Source organism: Chroicocephalus ridibundus, chromosome 8 (genome assembly GCF_963924245.1).
Source record: "Chroicocephalus ridibundus chromosome 8, bChrRid1.1, whole genome shotgun sequence".
NCBI classification, from domain to species: Eukaryota; Metazoa; Chordata; class Aves; order Charadriiformes; family Laridae; genus Chroicocephalus; species Chroicocephalus ridibundus.
In genome coordinates this window covers 16,720,465-16,733,588 of record NC_086291.1, presented here as the reverse complement: position 1 = coordinate 16,733,588, position 13,124 = coordinate 16,720,465, and the positions used below count along the sequence as shown (strand labels likewise).

At 44.2% G+C, this 13,124-nt stretch overlaps 2 protein-coding genes across 2 annotated transcripts; both read left to right on the top strand.

The window, feature by feature from the left end:
• The first annotated feature begins 464 nt into the window (after window positions 1-464).
• Window positions 465-9,159, top strand: BCL10 (BCL10 immune signaling adaptor). The gene is made up of 3 exons (XM_063343151.1): window positions 465-620; window positions 5,312-5,600; window positions 6,701-9,159. The coding sequence occupies exons 1-3, from the start codon at window positions 537-539 to the stop codon at window positions 7,066-7,068; spliced, it is 741 nt and encodes a 246-aa protein (XP_063199221.1). The 5' UTR covers window positions 465-536; the 3' UTR covers window positions 7,069-9,159.
• Window positions 9,160-10,348: 1,189 nt separating this feature from the next.
• On the top strand, window positions 10,349-12,803 carry C8H1orf52 (chromosome 8 C1orf52 homolog). The gene is made up of 3 exons (XM_063343793.1): window positions 10,349-10,716; window positions 10,830-11,037; window positions 12,245-12,803. Exons 1-3 carry the CDS (start codon window positions 10,456-10,458, stop codon window positions 12,325-12,327), a joined length of 552 nt encoding a protein of 183 aa, XP_063199863.1. The 5' UTR covers window positions 10,349-10,455; the 3' UTR covers window positions 12,328-12,803.
• The last annotated feature ends 321 nt before the right edge of the window (window positions 12,804-13,124 follow it).

The window sequence follows — 13,124 nt, the reverse complement described above, 5'->3', positions numbered from 1 at the left end:
TGGTTTCCAAACACCTGTTTTAACGGAGGGGGTGGTTAAAACGCCTTCGGCAGGCAGCTGCGAGCTCCAGACGCGGACGACTGCCACAGTCTGGTGACGGTACCGGAAAAGCGCAGGGTTAAACCCGTCAAGTGGGCCGCTCCCTGCGCCTCCGCAAGGGAGGCGGGAGCCGCGCCGCCGAGCCCGGCGGTTCGTCGCTGCCTGCCCCGCCGCGGGCCGAGCCGGCAGGAAGGTAGAAAGGCAGCCAGCCCTCGCCTGGGAGGGGCTCTCCGCCGCGGCGCGGCCCCGTCCCCCTCAGGCTCGAGGCGGCGCCACTCAACCAGCGCCTTCGCGTGGAGAGGGGAAGTGACGCCCTTCCGCTCACGCGCCACTGGGCGGTGCCGCGGTGGGGGCGGAGTGCCTTCCCTGAACGTCCATTGGTGGCCGTGCGTGGGAGGGGCGGGGCCTGGCGTGCGCGGGCGGGGCCCGGGGCGGAAGCGCTGCCCTGAGCGGTTTTCCCCGGCGGCGGCGGTGGCGGCAGTGGAGGGGTTTCCGCTATGGAAGGCTCCGGCCCGTGTTCGGGTTCGGGCGCCGCGGGGCGGCTGTTAACGGAGGACGAGATGGCCGAGGTGAAGAAGGACGTAAGTGCTGGTGGTCCCCGTCGAGCAGGCTGCGGTGCCCCGGGGTGGGGCTGAGGCCCGGGCGGGGGGAAGCGGAAGCCCTGTCAGAGCCCGGGGGGCAGGCCGCTGCGGAGGCGGGAGAGCCGATAGGGGCCGGGCCCCCGCCGCGCCGCACGGAATTCCCCTCCGCCTTTCCCGCGGGGGTGGGCGGGTTTTGTGTGGGGCGGCGGGCTCGGCCCCGAAGTCGGGGCGTCCTGCCCGGAGCGCCGGTAGCGGCGCTCCGGGCAGGACGCCCCGACTTCGGGGCCGAGCCCGCCGCCTTGGGCTCCGTTGGGGGCTGCCCGGTGTAAGATCGATAACGATGGTCAGAAACTTCACCCTGGGGCCAGGTGTTCACCTGAAAGTTCCGGTTTCTTTTGTTTTCTTCGAAGCGTTCCGCTCCTTGGTGGCGTTTTAAGGGCGAGGGTTTGGGTTTCACCGTCTCCATCTGTGCCCACACTAAGTGCTTGGAGGCGGACTGGAAGTGATGAGTAATTAATACGGTATCCAAAAGTTAGTTGCAAGTGTATATGCTTCTCCTGGTGTTAATAACATTCTCTCTTGCGAAGCATGAATAGTTAAATTAAACATATATATATTTAAGCTTTTTGTTCTACGCTATCCTGGTTTTGGGGTTTCTCCCCCGCCCATATTTATTCACTGATACCTGGAATCTGCGGGAAGACTTCATCCTGATTCAGTCTGGATTTACTTATCTCTTTGTTAGACTGAGAAACAAGCAATGTGCTAACCAACCTCAACAAGTGATTCATTAATTTGAAAAGCATAACTTAAAAAAAAAAAAAATCACAGTTTATCCATTATTTATTGACCATCCATAGCTTCTCTTTTTAATTTACAATGTCTTATGTTTGACATTTTTTTGGCATTTACAATGTCTTATGTTTGGACACCTCTGTGATGAAGAAAGGCTGAAGGATTTGGGTCTCTTCAGTCTGGAAAAAAGATGACTGAGGGGGGACCTTATCAACGCTTATAAATACTTAAAAGGGTGGGTGTCAGGAGGATGGGGCCAGGCTCTTTTCAGTGGTGCCTGGGGACAGGACAAGAGGTAATGGGCACAAACTTGAGCATAGGAAGCTCCACCTAAACATGAGGAGGAACTCCTTTACTTTGAAGGTGGCAGAGCACTGGAACAGGCTGCCCAGAGAGGTGTTGGAGCCTCCATCTCTGAAGACATTCAAAACCCGCCTGGACGCGTTCCTGTGTAACCTGCTCTAGGTGCCCCTGCTCTGGCAGGGGGTTTGGACTAGATGATCTCCAGAGGTCCCTTCCAACCCTACGATTCTGTGGCTTATTTGTTTTTTTAATGTTCCTTTAAAGTACGATAAAGAATGTTTGGAGTTCAGTTTTGGTTTCTTACTAGCTTTACGCTTACATAGTTTTCTTTAAACGCTTTGTCATAGTTTTGTGAGGCATGTTTTTCAAGTTATTACTTGCTTCTGTGGAACCACAGGGTAATACTGCAATAGTTATCATCCAGTAGTTACACCAAAAAAATATAAGAACTACTTAAATCAGTCTATATATGTAACATGATATGTACATTAATCTGTGTCAGTGACTAATTCACATCTGCATCTCACAGAACTGCATCTGTCTCGCTTCAGCCTTTAACCTTATAGGTTTTCCCATAATAATTGGAGGACTTGATAGAAACCTATTATGTAGAAAGAAATAATATTAGTGTTATCATTACAATACAGTCCAAAAAAATCTGACTTCAGAGCTTCTTCTCTCAGATTTTAAATGTTGCGGCTTCATGATACAAAGTGCTGGTTCACTGTAAACTCACTTAGCTGTTTCAAAGTTGTTAATCTTGACAGGTTCACTTCAAACAGAAGTGCTGCATTACCAGAAGTTCTGTGTATATTATGTGACAGCACATCTCAGAAAGCTAACTTGCAAGGATGACTTGGTCTGGGTAAACTTGTCTTGAGGAGGAATTATAAAGGTTGGAGTTTTGCATTCAAGAGCTGGGAAGGAGGCAGTGAGCCATGCAAAATCATTTATACAGAGCAAAGTATATTTAAGCTTCTGTTCTAATGCATTTCTTTTCTGTCCCTCATGAACGATTAACCTACAAGGACAATGCAGAGGGAAATTCAGAACTGATAACGCTTCATACAGTGAAAGACTCGTTACAGGAAGATGTTAGTCAAAACACAATAGCCTTTCTATTCAATAACAACTCGCCCTATTCTTCTAATGTTGAAATGTTGACTGACTCTTGTATTTCAGAGTTTGTTGGTTGATCCTCATGGTGGTAGGATGAGATTTCCATGGGAACTGAAGAAATCTGCATTGCCCACTACATTCATAACCTTCCAGGCATGGGCTTGTTGCAATTGGATGCTTGAGGTGCATTCCAGAGCAACCTAAGTTGATATAAGCTGTGCTGTTGCACTTTTCTGCTCTTATCATAGTTATGCCACCACTAGTGCCAACGTGATTGCACATTAAACTGGATCATGTAATTAATCTGGCTGGGGGGGGGAGGAGGAGCGGGGAGTGTTTCTTGATCTTAAATCAGCCACCAAGGAGCTGCACCCTTCCATTTTTGGTTTTATGTTGTATTCATTCTAGTGGTGATAGTCTACTGCCAAAAGCCACCTTTTTCCTTCCGTGCATGCTCATCTGATGCTTTCTTTAACAACCGTGTAACCACAGGCTGTTTATTGATAGCTTAGTGTTTGTTGGATTCTGAAGAGCAACTAGAAGAACACATTTATCCTCTGCTATACTTAGTGGAGCAATCCAGGAAGTTTTTTCTTTGAGTTATCGGTGCTTTCCCTAGCACCAGTATCCCAGACTGTAGTTTGCTGTTTCAAATAGTCTGTCTTAGAGTATGCCTTTATATCTAGCTTTTCCTCTGCTTCTATTGACTGAGCTAGTAAATGGCTATAAGGCAGTCATTTTTCAAATTTTATTTTTTAAATGCTGATGTTATGGAATTTAATCTCAAAAAGCAGGAGGATATTTGAGAACTTTCTTCAGGAAAGAAGTTTTATTTCTTTCCATCTCTTCACATGTCTTGTAAGTAAAGGTGTTTTTCCTTCTGGCTCTCAAATATTTTTTTTCTCTTTTTGAATCAAATGACACTTGTGAGGGTGGTTTTTTGACATCAGTAATATTCAGCTAGTGGGTATCTGACTTCTTGTGTAATTCTGCACAGTGAAAAATCTTGGCAGGAGAAACTGCCAATTTTGTAGTATTATAAAAAATGAGAGCTTGTTTTTCAAGTGCAGAGATGTTATTTGTGACTCATCTTCGTAGAGTAGTAGATACTGAAACCAGAGAGTTGTGAACACATGCATTAATTCTGTTTCCACGTTGATATCAAGTAGGCTTGCTAATGTAGAGATTGAAATAAGATGAATATTGTTTACATTTTGGCGATGTTTGTGCTTGTATGTAGCCTCTGAACAAGGTGGAGGAAGATTGGGGTTTATTTTGATAACTGTGAAAATAAATTGGTCAGTGTAGGAGAGGATGCTATATCTTCCAAGGAGGAAATCAAAGTGGTGATGTGGCAGTCTTTAGTTCTGACATCGCACCTATAAAATTGCCTCAGAAATAAACTGATAGTCAGGTTAGAGTTGAGTATGGTTACAAAAGATAGCATGTTTCCCCAGGAAGAAGATCTCTGAGGAAATGTGATCTGATACTAGGTGTTACAGTTCCTGAAGATGCAAAGTGACACTGCTGCTGAAATGCTCAAGACAGATGTCTCTGCTTCATCATGCCTGATGTTGACTATATGTTAGGGTCTTTAGATGATGGAGTCCCCTCCCATGCACAGATTGTTCCACCTCTTTCTTTTTGCTGTTTATAGAGAGGATTTCAGCAACCAGTTTATGCTTGCAAACTGAAGCTGTGCTGCAGAGGGCAGAGTCCATTTCCTTTTGCTAGAGTTGCACTAACTCTGTCGTCTGTGCAGGATGTTAGAGGTGTGCAACTTGCTTCACGTGTTTAATATAAAATCTTAAGCCAAAAGAAGGCAATTTGAAGACAAAAAGCAGCTAGTAAAGTTGTTGAGAGTAGGTACATCTGTGGGTGAGAGTGCACGTATTTCGGATGCCTGTCATCTGTTGAACTTGTAAGTAGGGTTGTTTATTTATCAAACCTTTTAAACAGTGAGTATATTTGTGCTGTTGCTCTGAGACTGCTTTTACTCAATGTACATAAAACATAAATAAGTGAAATATTTTGTAGTTTTGCCTCTTGGATGCAAATAGTATGGAAATGTGGCAGTCAGTCAGTGAGAATGAGTGTGTCTGCAGACACAGTGAGTAGGTGCTATTGGTTTTTGTTGGTATTTCTTTTCATTTCTACTTGGTGACTGTTCTGAAATGTGATAATCACAGAGTTGATGTAGTTAACGTTTTCATAAGTATTCACCTTATTACTTAATATGCATTAAAACTCCTGAGTTCACTCAAAGAAAACTAATGAAAGGGAAAAGTAAATTGGGTAATATTTTTTTTTTTTTTAATACGTGGGGTTTTTTAATACTGAGAAAAATCTCTGCTAGGTAACGCAGTGGCAGCTTTAAAAATTGTTTCATTAACTTGTATCAAAATCGTATATGTTTCAAATAGAGGCTTCTAAATAAATGGAAAGATTTGCTAATACTAGTTTTTGTTTTGCAGGCTTTAGAAAGGATGCGTCCTTACCTGTGTGATAAAATCATAGCTGAGAGACACTTTGATTACCTACGTTCAAAGAAAATACTCACCAGAGAGGACACAGAAGAAATTTCTTCTCGATCTTCCAGTAGGAAAAAAACTGGAAAGTTACTGGACTACTTAGCAGAAAACCCAAAGGGACTAGATGCTTTGATTGACTCTATCAGACGAGAAAGAACACAAAACTTCCTGTTACAAAAGATAACTGATGTAGTGTTGAAAGTCAAAAATGAAAAACTTGAAGCTCTCAAAGGTGAGAAGTTTATAATAATATCTTTTAAGATGTAAGTTTTATTTTGAGGGTCTGCAAAATCAGACTCTTTAAGTCATATTTCTTAGTACAGGTTTATTTTTTGTTATTTTATTGCATCCTCTAGTGTCTGGGACAACATTCTTGGAAGTATTGCCAGTTTGGGTTTAAGACACTAGTGCATTTATCCTGGCTTTGCCTTTTTACGATCTGAACACGTCATAAATAACAAATTGCAAAAAAACCCACACTATCATGTGTTGTTATGACGGATAAGTCTGTCTTCACATCTCAGTTTTGCTTCCTATGAGGTTCTAATTCAGAACTCAAAATAGGTGGTTATCTTTCATCTTGCATTTCTCTTGAAGCTATTTACTGCAGTGGCAGGATGCTCTGGTTGTGTTAAACTTTGCACCTCTGCAGAAGATAAGTCAGCAAATGCAACCTGAGGGGAATTCTCCTGCATGCCTTCAATGCCAAAAACTGAAAATTAGACACTGTATGATACAACGCATGCATGCGTTTACAGGTAGAGAGTTTTCGTTTTGACCCCCAAAGCTTGAAGTGACTATATGTACTCATATTTTAAGGCAGATAAAAAAAGCATAAGCCTTCTAAACCCAAAACCTTACTTCCCCTTCCACGCCCATCAAAAGAGAAAGAAAGAAGGAAGAAAGGACGTTTTTAACCCTAGAGATTAAAGACCTTAAGGTAAAACAGCCTTCAAATGCAGTCCACTCTAGAATAGAACCGTGTAGCTGAAGCTTTTAAAAGTCTGAAGAACACAGTGAGAAAAATCTGTCAAAAGATGGGTCGAAGGACTAAAGTGACTTCCTAAAAGGAAGCTTAAATTATGATGCATCTTTGTCAAATAGTAGCTGATACAAAGATATAGAGAAATCATTCACATCAGCCTAGATAACCTGTATGGTTTTCTTTTTAATTTGTCATGAATATTGGGATGTCACAGGTGAGACGAAGAGGTTAGTCTGTTAAAAGTAGAGACAATTGTTCTTTGACAATCTTACTGATACTGAACCAGAGCACAGTTTTAAGAGTGCACCATACTGTAATTGAATCTAGTCTCTGTTTTTTTGTCGTAGGTCTAAGCTGCAGCACCTGTATGACCTCATTGTATGGAGGAACGAATAATCTTTCCAGATCATATTCTGATGAATCTAATTTTTTTGATAAAACAAAAGACAAAGAATCTACTCAGATACATCATCCAGAAGAAGATTATAGCACCGCCGCATTTGTGTCTGCTGTCTCTCTTCATTCAATGAATTTGCCAATTGCAGAGATGGGAAATGCGGAGAGTGCTGTTTTCTCAGCCACCCTTCCAGGGCCTGGAGACCCCGGCGGACCCCCTCTCCCCCCAGAGCTCCAGGCAGAGCAGCAAGAACCATGTACTAGTTCAAGTGACAATTGCTTTTTGCCTTTAAGGTCACGTTCTCTTCAGCCACAGTGAAGAACGGAGTGACTTTTGTCTGTTCATCCAAATGGTACTGAAACTTTGTGTGCTGTCTTATAAAGGTTAAAAAAATGTTTTCAACTGCTAACTAGCAAAATCAGGGGAAACAATCTACGCTATTTACTGTTTTTTAAGGAGTAGTTATTTCTGTTATTGGGTGACTCTGGAGCTGCTTGATTTTTTTATGTTCTTTAGGGACCTTCTTCCAAAAGATCATGGTATTACACCAGCCAAGGTTTGTTTTTTTTTTAAACCAACGTATTTAAGATTTCACATTTAGTTGCAGATATTGAAGATGCAGTTATAGAACAAAGAGATTTTTTTTTTTTTTTTCCTACAGGAACTAAGAAATCTGGGGGGTTTTTCTTAAAGTTCCTGTGACAAGTGAATTGGGGAAGATGGTTAGGAAAAGTATTAAGTGTTGAAAAATAACTTTCTGAACTAAAAGCTTAAGCTCACTTACCAAAAAAAGCTTAAACTCGTTTACCAAATTTTAAACGTTTCTCTGTAGGATAAATTCTGCCCTCTATGTATGTGTGTGCAGCTCCATTTGCAAGAAACCACACGGATCTGGCCAAATCTGTAGCTATACTTATTTGCAAGAAATCTATTAATTGTCTGAACTTAATTCTCTGTCCTACCAGTAAATCAAAAAGCACTCGTTGTCACGGTGATTTGAGTTAGCAAATATACTTCCACAAGTCTTAACATATTATTCTTGTATATTAGTTAGAGATTTCTGATTTGAGATGCACTTTAAATGTAAATTCTCAGTAGTACTGGAAAAGGAATGTAAACTGCTGTAACAGCATCATGTGGGCTGTAAGAAAATGTTACTGTACGATGCTGTTAAAGAGCAAAGCTTGTATGTTTTGTCCCAGTAGGTAAGTAGAGGAGGAGTCCTGTAGCAAAAAAGTATCTATACCTGAAGGACGCTTGGAAGCGTTGCACTTCAGATACCTACTCTTCAAAGCAGATAGGCAGGTTTACATTTCAAATTGTTTAGAGTCAAATGCATTTTAAACTATTTCAACATGGTAAGGTTCTCATTTCTTGACACAATGTAACATGCTGTATTCCTCTCAGACTCTACTCTTGAGTTGTAATCTACTTTTTGTGAAGTTGGCTTATTAACTTTAAAATTACTAGGCGAAGACGAACTCTTACTTGGAAACATGTATAGTTGTGTTCTGCAGTACTACACTTTAAAGCGATGGGACGTTTTCAGTATATCAAAGGGTAGCTTTGTATTTAAGGCTTTAAATTATTTTGGCACTCACCCAGTGCTATAGCTGTGTAATTCCATTCAAATTCAAAGCCAGGTAATACTCCTAAACTGCTCCTTTTGTGGAGACAGGCCATCGGCAGGACCTCTATATAGTGTCTAATTTTTATTTTTTTTTCATGTTTACTCTGGTTTTGGAAGTAGGTTAAAATAAACTGCAATGTTCAACTACACTCCATACTTAGTATGTAAACAGCTTACATTCAATAAAGATGGGGGCTTCTGTTTAGTGTTTATAGAAGTCCTTGTTTTTCTTGTATGCATCTAAGGTCATAGACTGTCGGGACGGTGGAAATGCTCTTCAACAAAACTGCTTGGTTTAGGAAGCACTCTGGAAGTTAAGTGCCTTAATATGCAAGCAAATTTTGCTTTCTAACATTAAATTAAGGGTAGGCTTAAATCCCTCTCTTCCATTAACTGAAGTGTAGTTGCACATACTTGGGATGTCTGAAAATTTGTCTAAATGCCCACTGTAACCACCTAAAGAGCTGTGCTGAGGTTTGGGTCCATTCTTGGGTTCTTGTAAAGGGAGGGGAGTGAGCAAGCTTGGCCTTAACTGAAGGAGCATCAGCTCGGGGTGAGGCCAGCCTTGCAGATGTAAATTCGACCAGGAGAGCTGAGCTGCCTGCCCTGCAGACTCCAGGGAGCCTACCTGTGCAGGGATCGCTCCTGCCATGGAGCCTATTAACCTGAGACATTAAATGAATGTATTATCTTACCAAATGTTTATAATGTGCATTTTTTTTTTTAAAAGACTGAAATATTTCTATCACAACTTTTGGAATAAATTCTTTTGTACAATTGCCTGTTTTCCTGTCTGCCTCTCTCATTATTAAAATGTATGGGTTGTAAGAGTAGTTGTAAGTGTAGTTTGTGTCGGTATCTGGATGTGTGGGTTTGGTTTTGTGTGTGCGGGAGGCGTTTGTTCTCACTCTCTTGTTAGGAGAGGTTTGTCTGTGGTGGAAAGACTGACTTAATGTGAAACACCGGTGCCTGTAGGACTGCATTCAGGAGCAGCGCGTAGGGAAAACACACATGCGAAATTAAGACCTCGGCTGCTTAACTACGCTCTCTGTGGTTCATGACTAGTATTGCTAACCTGATTCTTGCTTTTGTTTTTCCAAATGGCTCGATTTCCCAACTTCTTAAAGATGTGAGAAGTGTTGCTTTCAGCCATGCATATATTGACTTCATTCTAAAATTAAGATTATTATTAATAGCGGGGGAGAAACAAAACCTTTGAGTGCGGAGGAGCATGACTCAAAAAAGGATTTGCAAATGTTGCGGGGACGGTGGAGGCTCACTTCAGTGCTTGTTTTCATCATAATTTGTGTGTAGGGTTTCTTTCAGAATAATGATTATAGTATCGATTTTGAGAGATCAGCTGGACATGTTTTAGTATCTTTACAGTAAAGGCATTTATCATATTATAAGCAAAGCCCCTTCCTTAGACCTTGTCCCGCTTCCGTGGTAGTACAGGACCTTCAGTAGCCTGAACAGCGCTGGTAAGTATTTTAGCTGATGCAAAAACAGAGATATGGGCCTTGTTGACACGGGAAGTCTAGTACCAACTTTTTCCAACAGAGTGGAAAAACGTGTTTTGGTAAGGTCAGGACAGCCTCCGTGCCCGCCTAAGCTGTTACGGGACAGGCAACGGCCAAAGCTCCACCTGCCCTGGGTTAGCTGATGCTGGAACATCAAGGAAAACGGGTTTTCTCTCTACTTCGGCCCGCAGGTGTAAAAAAGGAGAAATGGAGGACGCCTCGGTTTCACGTCTGATTTTCTGTGTCTGTCTCTGGTCGCCGGGAGAGGAAAATCCCCGCGTTAGTGGGGGTGAAGCCCGCACCCCCCACCCAGGGCGGCCGCAGAAAGCGCCGCTTTTTCCACCTCCTGCTGCTGCGTGCCCTTCGCCACGCACAGCCTGGCACCCACACACAAACCCGGGGGTTCTCCTCCGAGGGCCCGCCCGGTCCCGGGGGGCAGCAGGGCTGGCGGCGGCGGCGGCGGGGCTCCCCGGGCCGCGGTGCCGCCGGGAGGCCGGAACCCTCGGCGCGGGGCCGGTTTCCGTGCGGGCGGTGTCGCGGCGGCAGGGCCCCGCCATGGCGGCGGAGGGAGAGGACCCGCTGGCCTATTTCGCGGCCTATGGCAGCTCCAGCTCCGACTCGGAGCCCGACGAGCCCCAGCCCGACGAGCGGGGGGCCGGGGGCGGCGCGGCGGCGGGGGGCAGCCCGGGGCGGCGGCCGAGGCTGCCGCCGCCCGACGAGCTCTTCCGAAGGGTGTCGCAGCCGCCCGCCTTCCTCTACAACCCGCTCAACAAGCAGATCGACTGGGAGAGCCGCGTCCTGCGGGCGCCCGAGGAGGTGCGGGGGGCGGCCGGGGAGGGAAGGGGAGGGAGGCCGGGGGTGGGGGAGCCGAGGCCCGGTGCGACGGGTGCCCGGGTCCGGTGTGACGGGTGCCCGGCTCTCTCCTGCAGCCCCCCAAGGAGTTCAAGGTGTGGAAGAGCAACGCCGTGCCCCCGCCCGAGAGCTACAGCCCGCCCGAGAAGAAGCCCCCGCCGACCCCTGCCCTCGACATGGCCATAAAGTGGTCCAACATCTACGAGGACAACGGGGAGGACGCGCCCCGGCAGGCCGGCAAGGCCCGGTTCCTGCCGGACGAGGAGCAGGAAGCCCTGGCGTCGGGTGAGGGCCTGCCCTGGGGCTTTTCACGGGCGCTGGGGGTCAAACGGGGAGTGGGGGGGTTCTGCGGGCGGCGCCCTCCCTGCCCGCAGCTGGGAGGAGGTTATTGCTGGCCGCCCCTGCATCCCCCCTGCCGCTGAGGGGAGAGCCGCGGGGGTGGCTGGAAGCGTTCGGGTTTCCCTAGGATCTCTGGTTTTCCTAGGATCAGCGTAGTCTCTCCAGCAGCTCCTCTGCTCCCCTTCCAGTGGCGTTAGTGGAAACGGGGAACGATTAAAGAGCGTAGAACTGCACTTATAAGAAACCAGCAGGTTCAGGCATGGTACCACTAAAACAGAAAGCGGCGTGAGAGCATCTTTAAGCGCTGCTGTCTTGACTTGGGGTGTCGATGTAGGGCAGATTATTTTTATAATGTTTGTAAAACTTGGCGGCCGAGAGGGGAATTAAAAAAACCTGTCCATGTGACAGATTACTGAAGAAAATATTTACAATCCTCTTCACTTTTAAGCATGGTACAAGCTGTAATGGTAGTCTAGGAAATAAAAACATAATTGGCAGGAGGGAGGACTTATTTTTTTTTAAAAGGTGCTGGAGAAAGAATAGCCAGTAACAAGCAAGAGAACAAAACCAGAAGAAGAGATTCTGGGTTTTCAGAATACACAATAACGCTTTGGTTTGCCAGTTGTCATCACACCTTTTCCAAAGGAAGGTTTTTTTTGCTGTCTTGCTCCTTTTTTCTGTGTGGTCGTTCCCCAGTGGCAGTTTTTCTGACTCTTATCTTGCTCCGTGTGTTCTGTGTGCTTTTTTTTTTTCCCTGTACACATTTCTCTTAGTTAGCCTTCATCCAGAGGTTAAGAAGATAAACTATTAATTGACCTTGATGTTACTTTCTGCTGCTAAAATGTCATTTTCTAGTTTTTTGTCTTATCTAGTCAAATAATATTTGTTTAGAACAGGTACTGTACAGCAGCATAATAAGGCCTCTTCTTAGTTATCCTCACTGGTCTGTGGTACTTAGAACAAGTAATCATTGCTATTCTGCCCATGTATTGTCCACATTCCAAAAATGAGGATGTTGTCAGTTAATACTACTGCGGGGTTTTTTTCTAGGCTTCTCAGATATCGTTAAGTCAGTTGTTCTGGGGTAAGGATGGTGTATAAGAGGAAAATACTGGCTTTGCTGACTTTGATTAACTCTATCATTTATTTAAAGATGGTGAAAAAGATGATGAACCAGCCTCTGCTAAGAAACGTAAACTGGACGCTGGGGAGCAGACAAAGAAGAAGAAGTTATAAGCACGGCGTGCTGGATTTAGCCATAATGAGAATTTCAATGAACTTGCATTTCTCTGCTGGAATGGGAAACAAATACATGTTTACTGAATTTCTCTCTCCTGTCGGGTAGGGAATTTTATTTCTGTAGTATGCTTGCCTTTTGGAAAGCACAAAATTAAATGGACAGTGTTGTGATAGGAACTCGTCTACTGAACAAAATTTAAACCTGTTTCTTTAAAAGGGGGATTTAGAAGAGGGATCCACTGTGATGGATACTCGTGCTGATGCAGGTGCAGGTTACAGGGCTTCGTGGTATTTTGTTTATCAAGAAACCTGGTAACGTTGACTTTTCCATTGTGTCAAAACCTTTTATAAAGGAGTATATACTAAAGATTCTTTAAGTACTGCCCTGTGATATGTTTGCATAATGTTGTTTTGATGTATGTATGTACAGACTGCAAATATGTCACTGGAATAAAACTACATTTGAAAACGTGTGCGGTATAGACATTGCATTGCATGCTTGGTGAACAGGAGGGGTGAATTCTGTACTGTATGCATTTCAGTGATGTATTTCTTATGACACAACAGATTCCTCAGGGTTTTGTTTGTAATAAATATACAGCTGCAAACTGAAAAAAACCCATGGACCTAATAATGGAGTTTAATATTTGATAATTAGTTTTGGTGTTATGTGATCTGCATCAGTGAAATACTAGACTAACTGATGCAGGAAGAATTGAAGCATTTAACGCATTCTTCCTAAAATTGAAAATAGAATCTAGATATTTATGTAGAAAAAAAAAATATGACAAAGC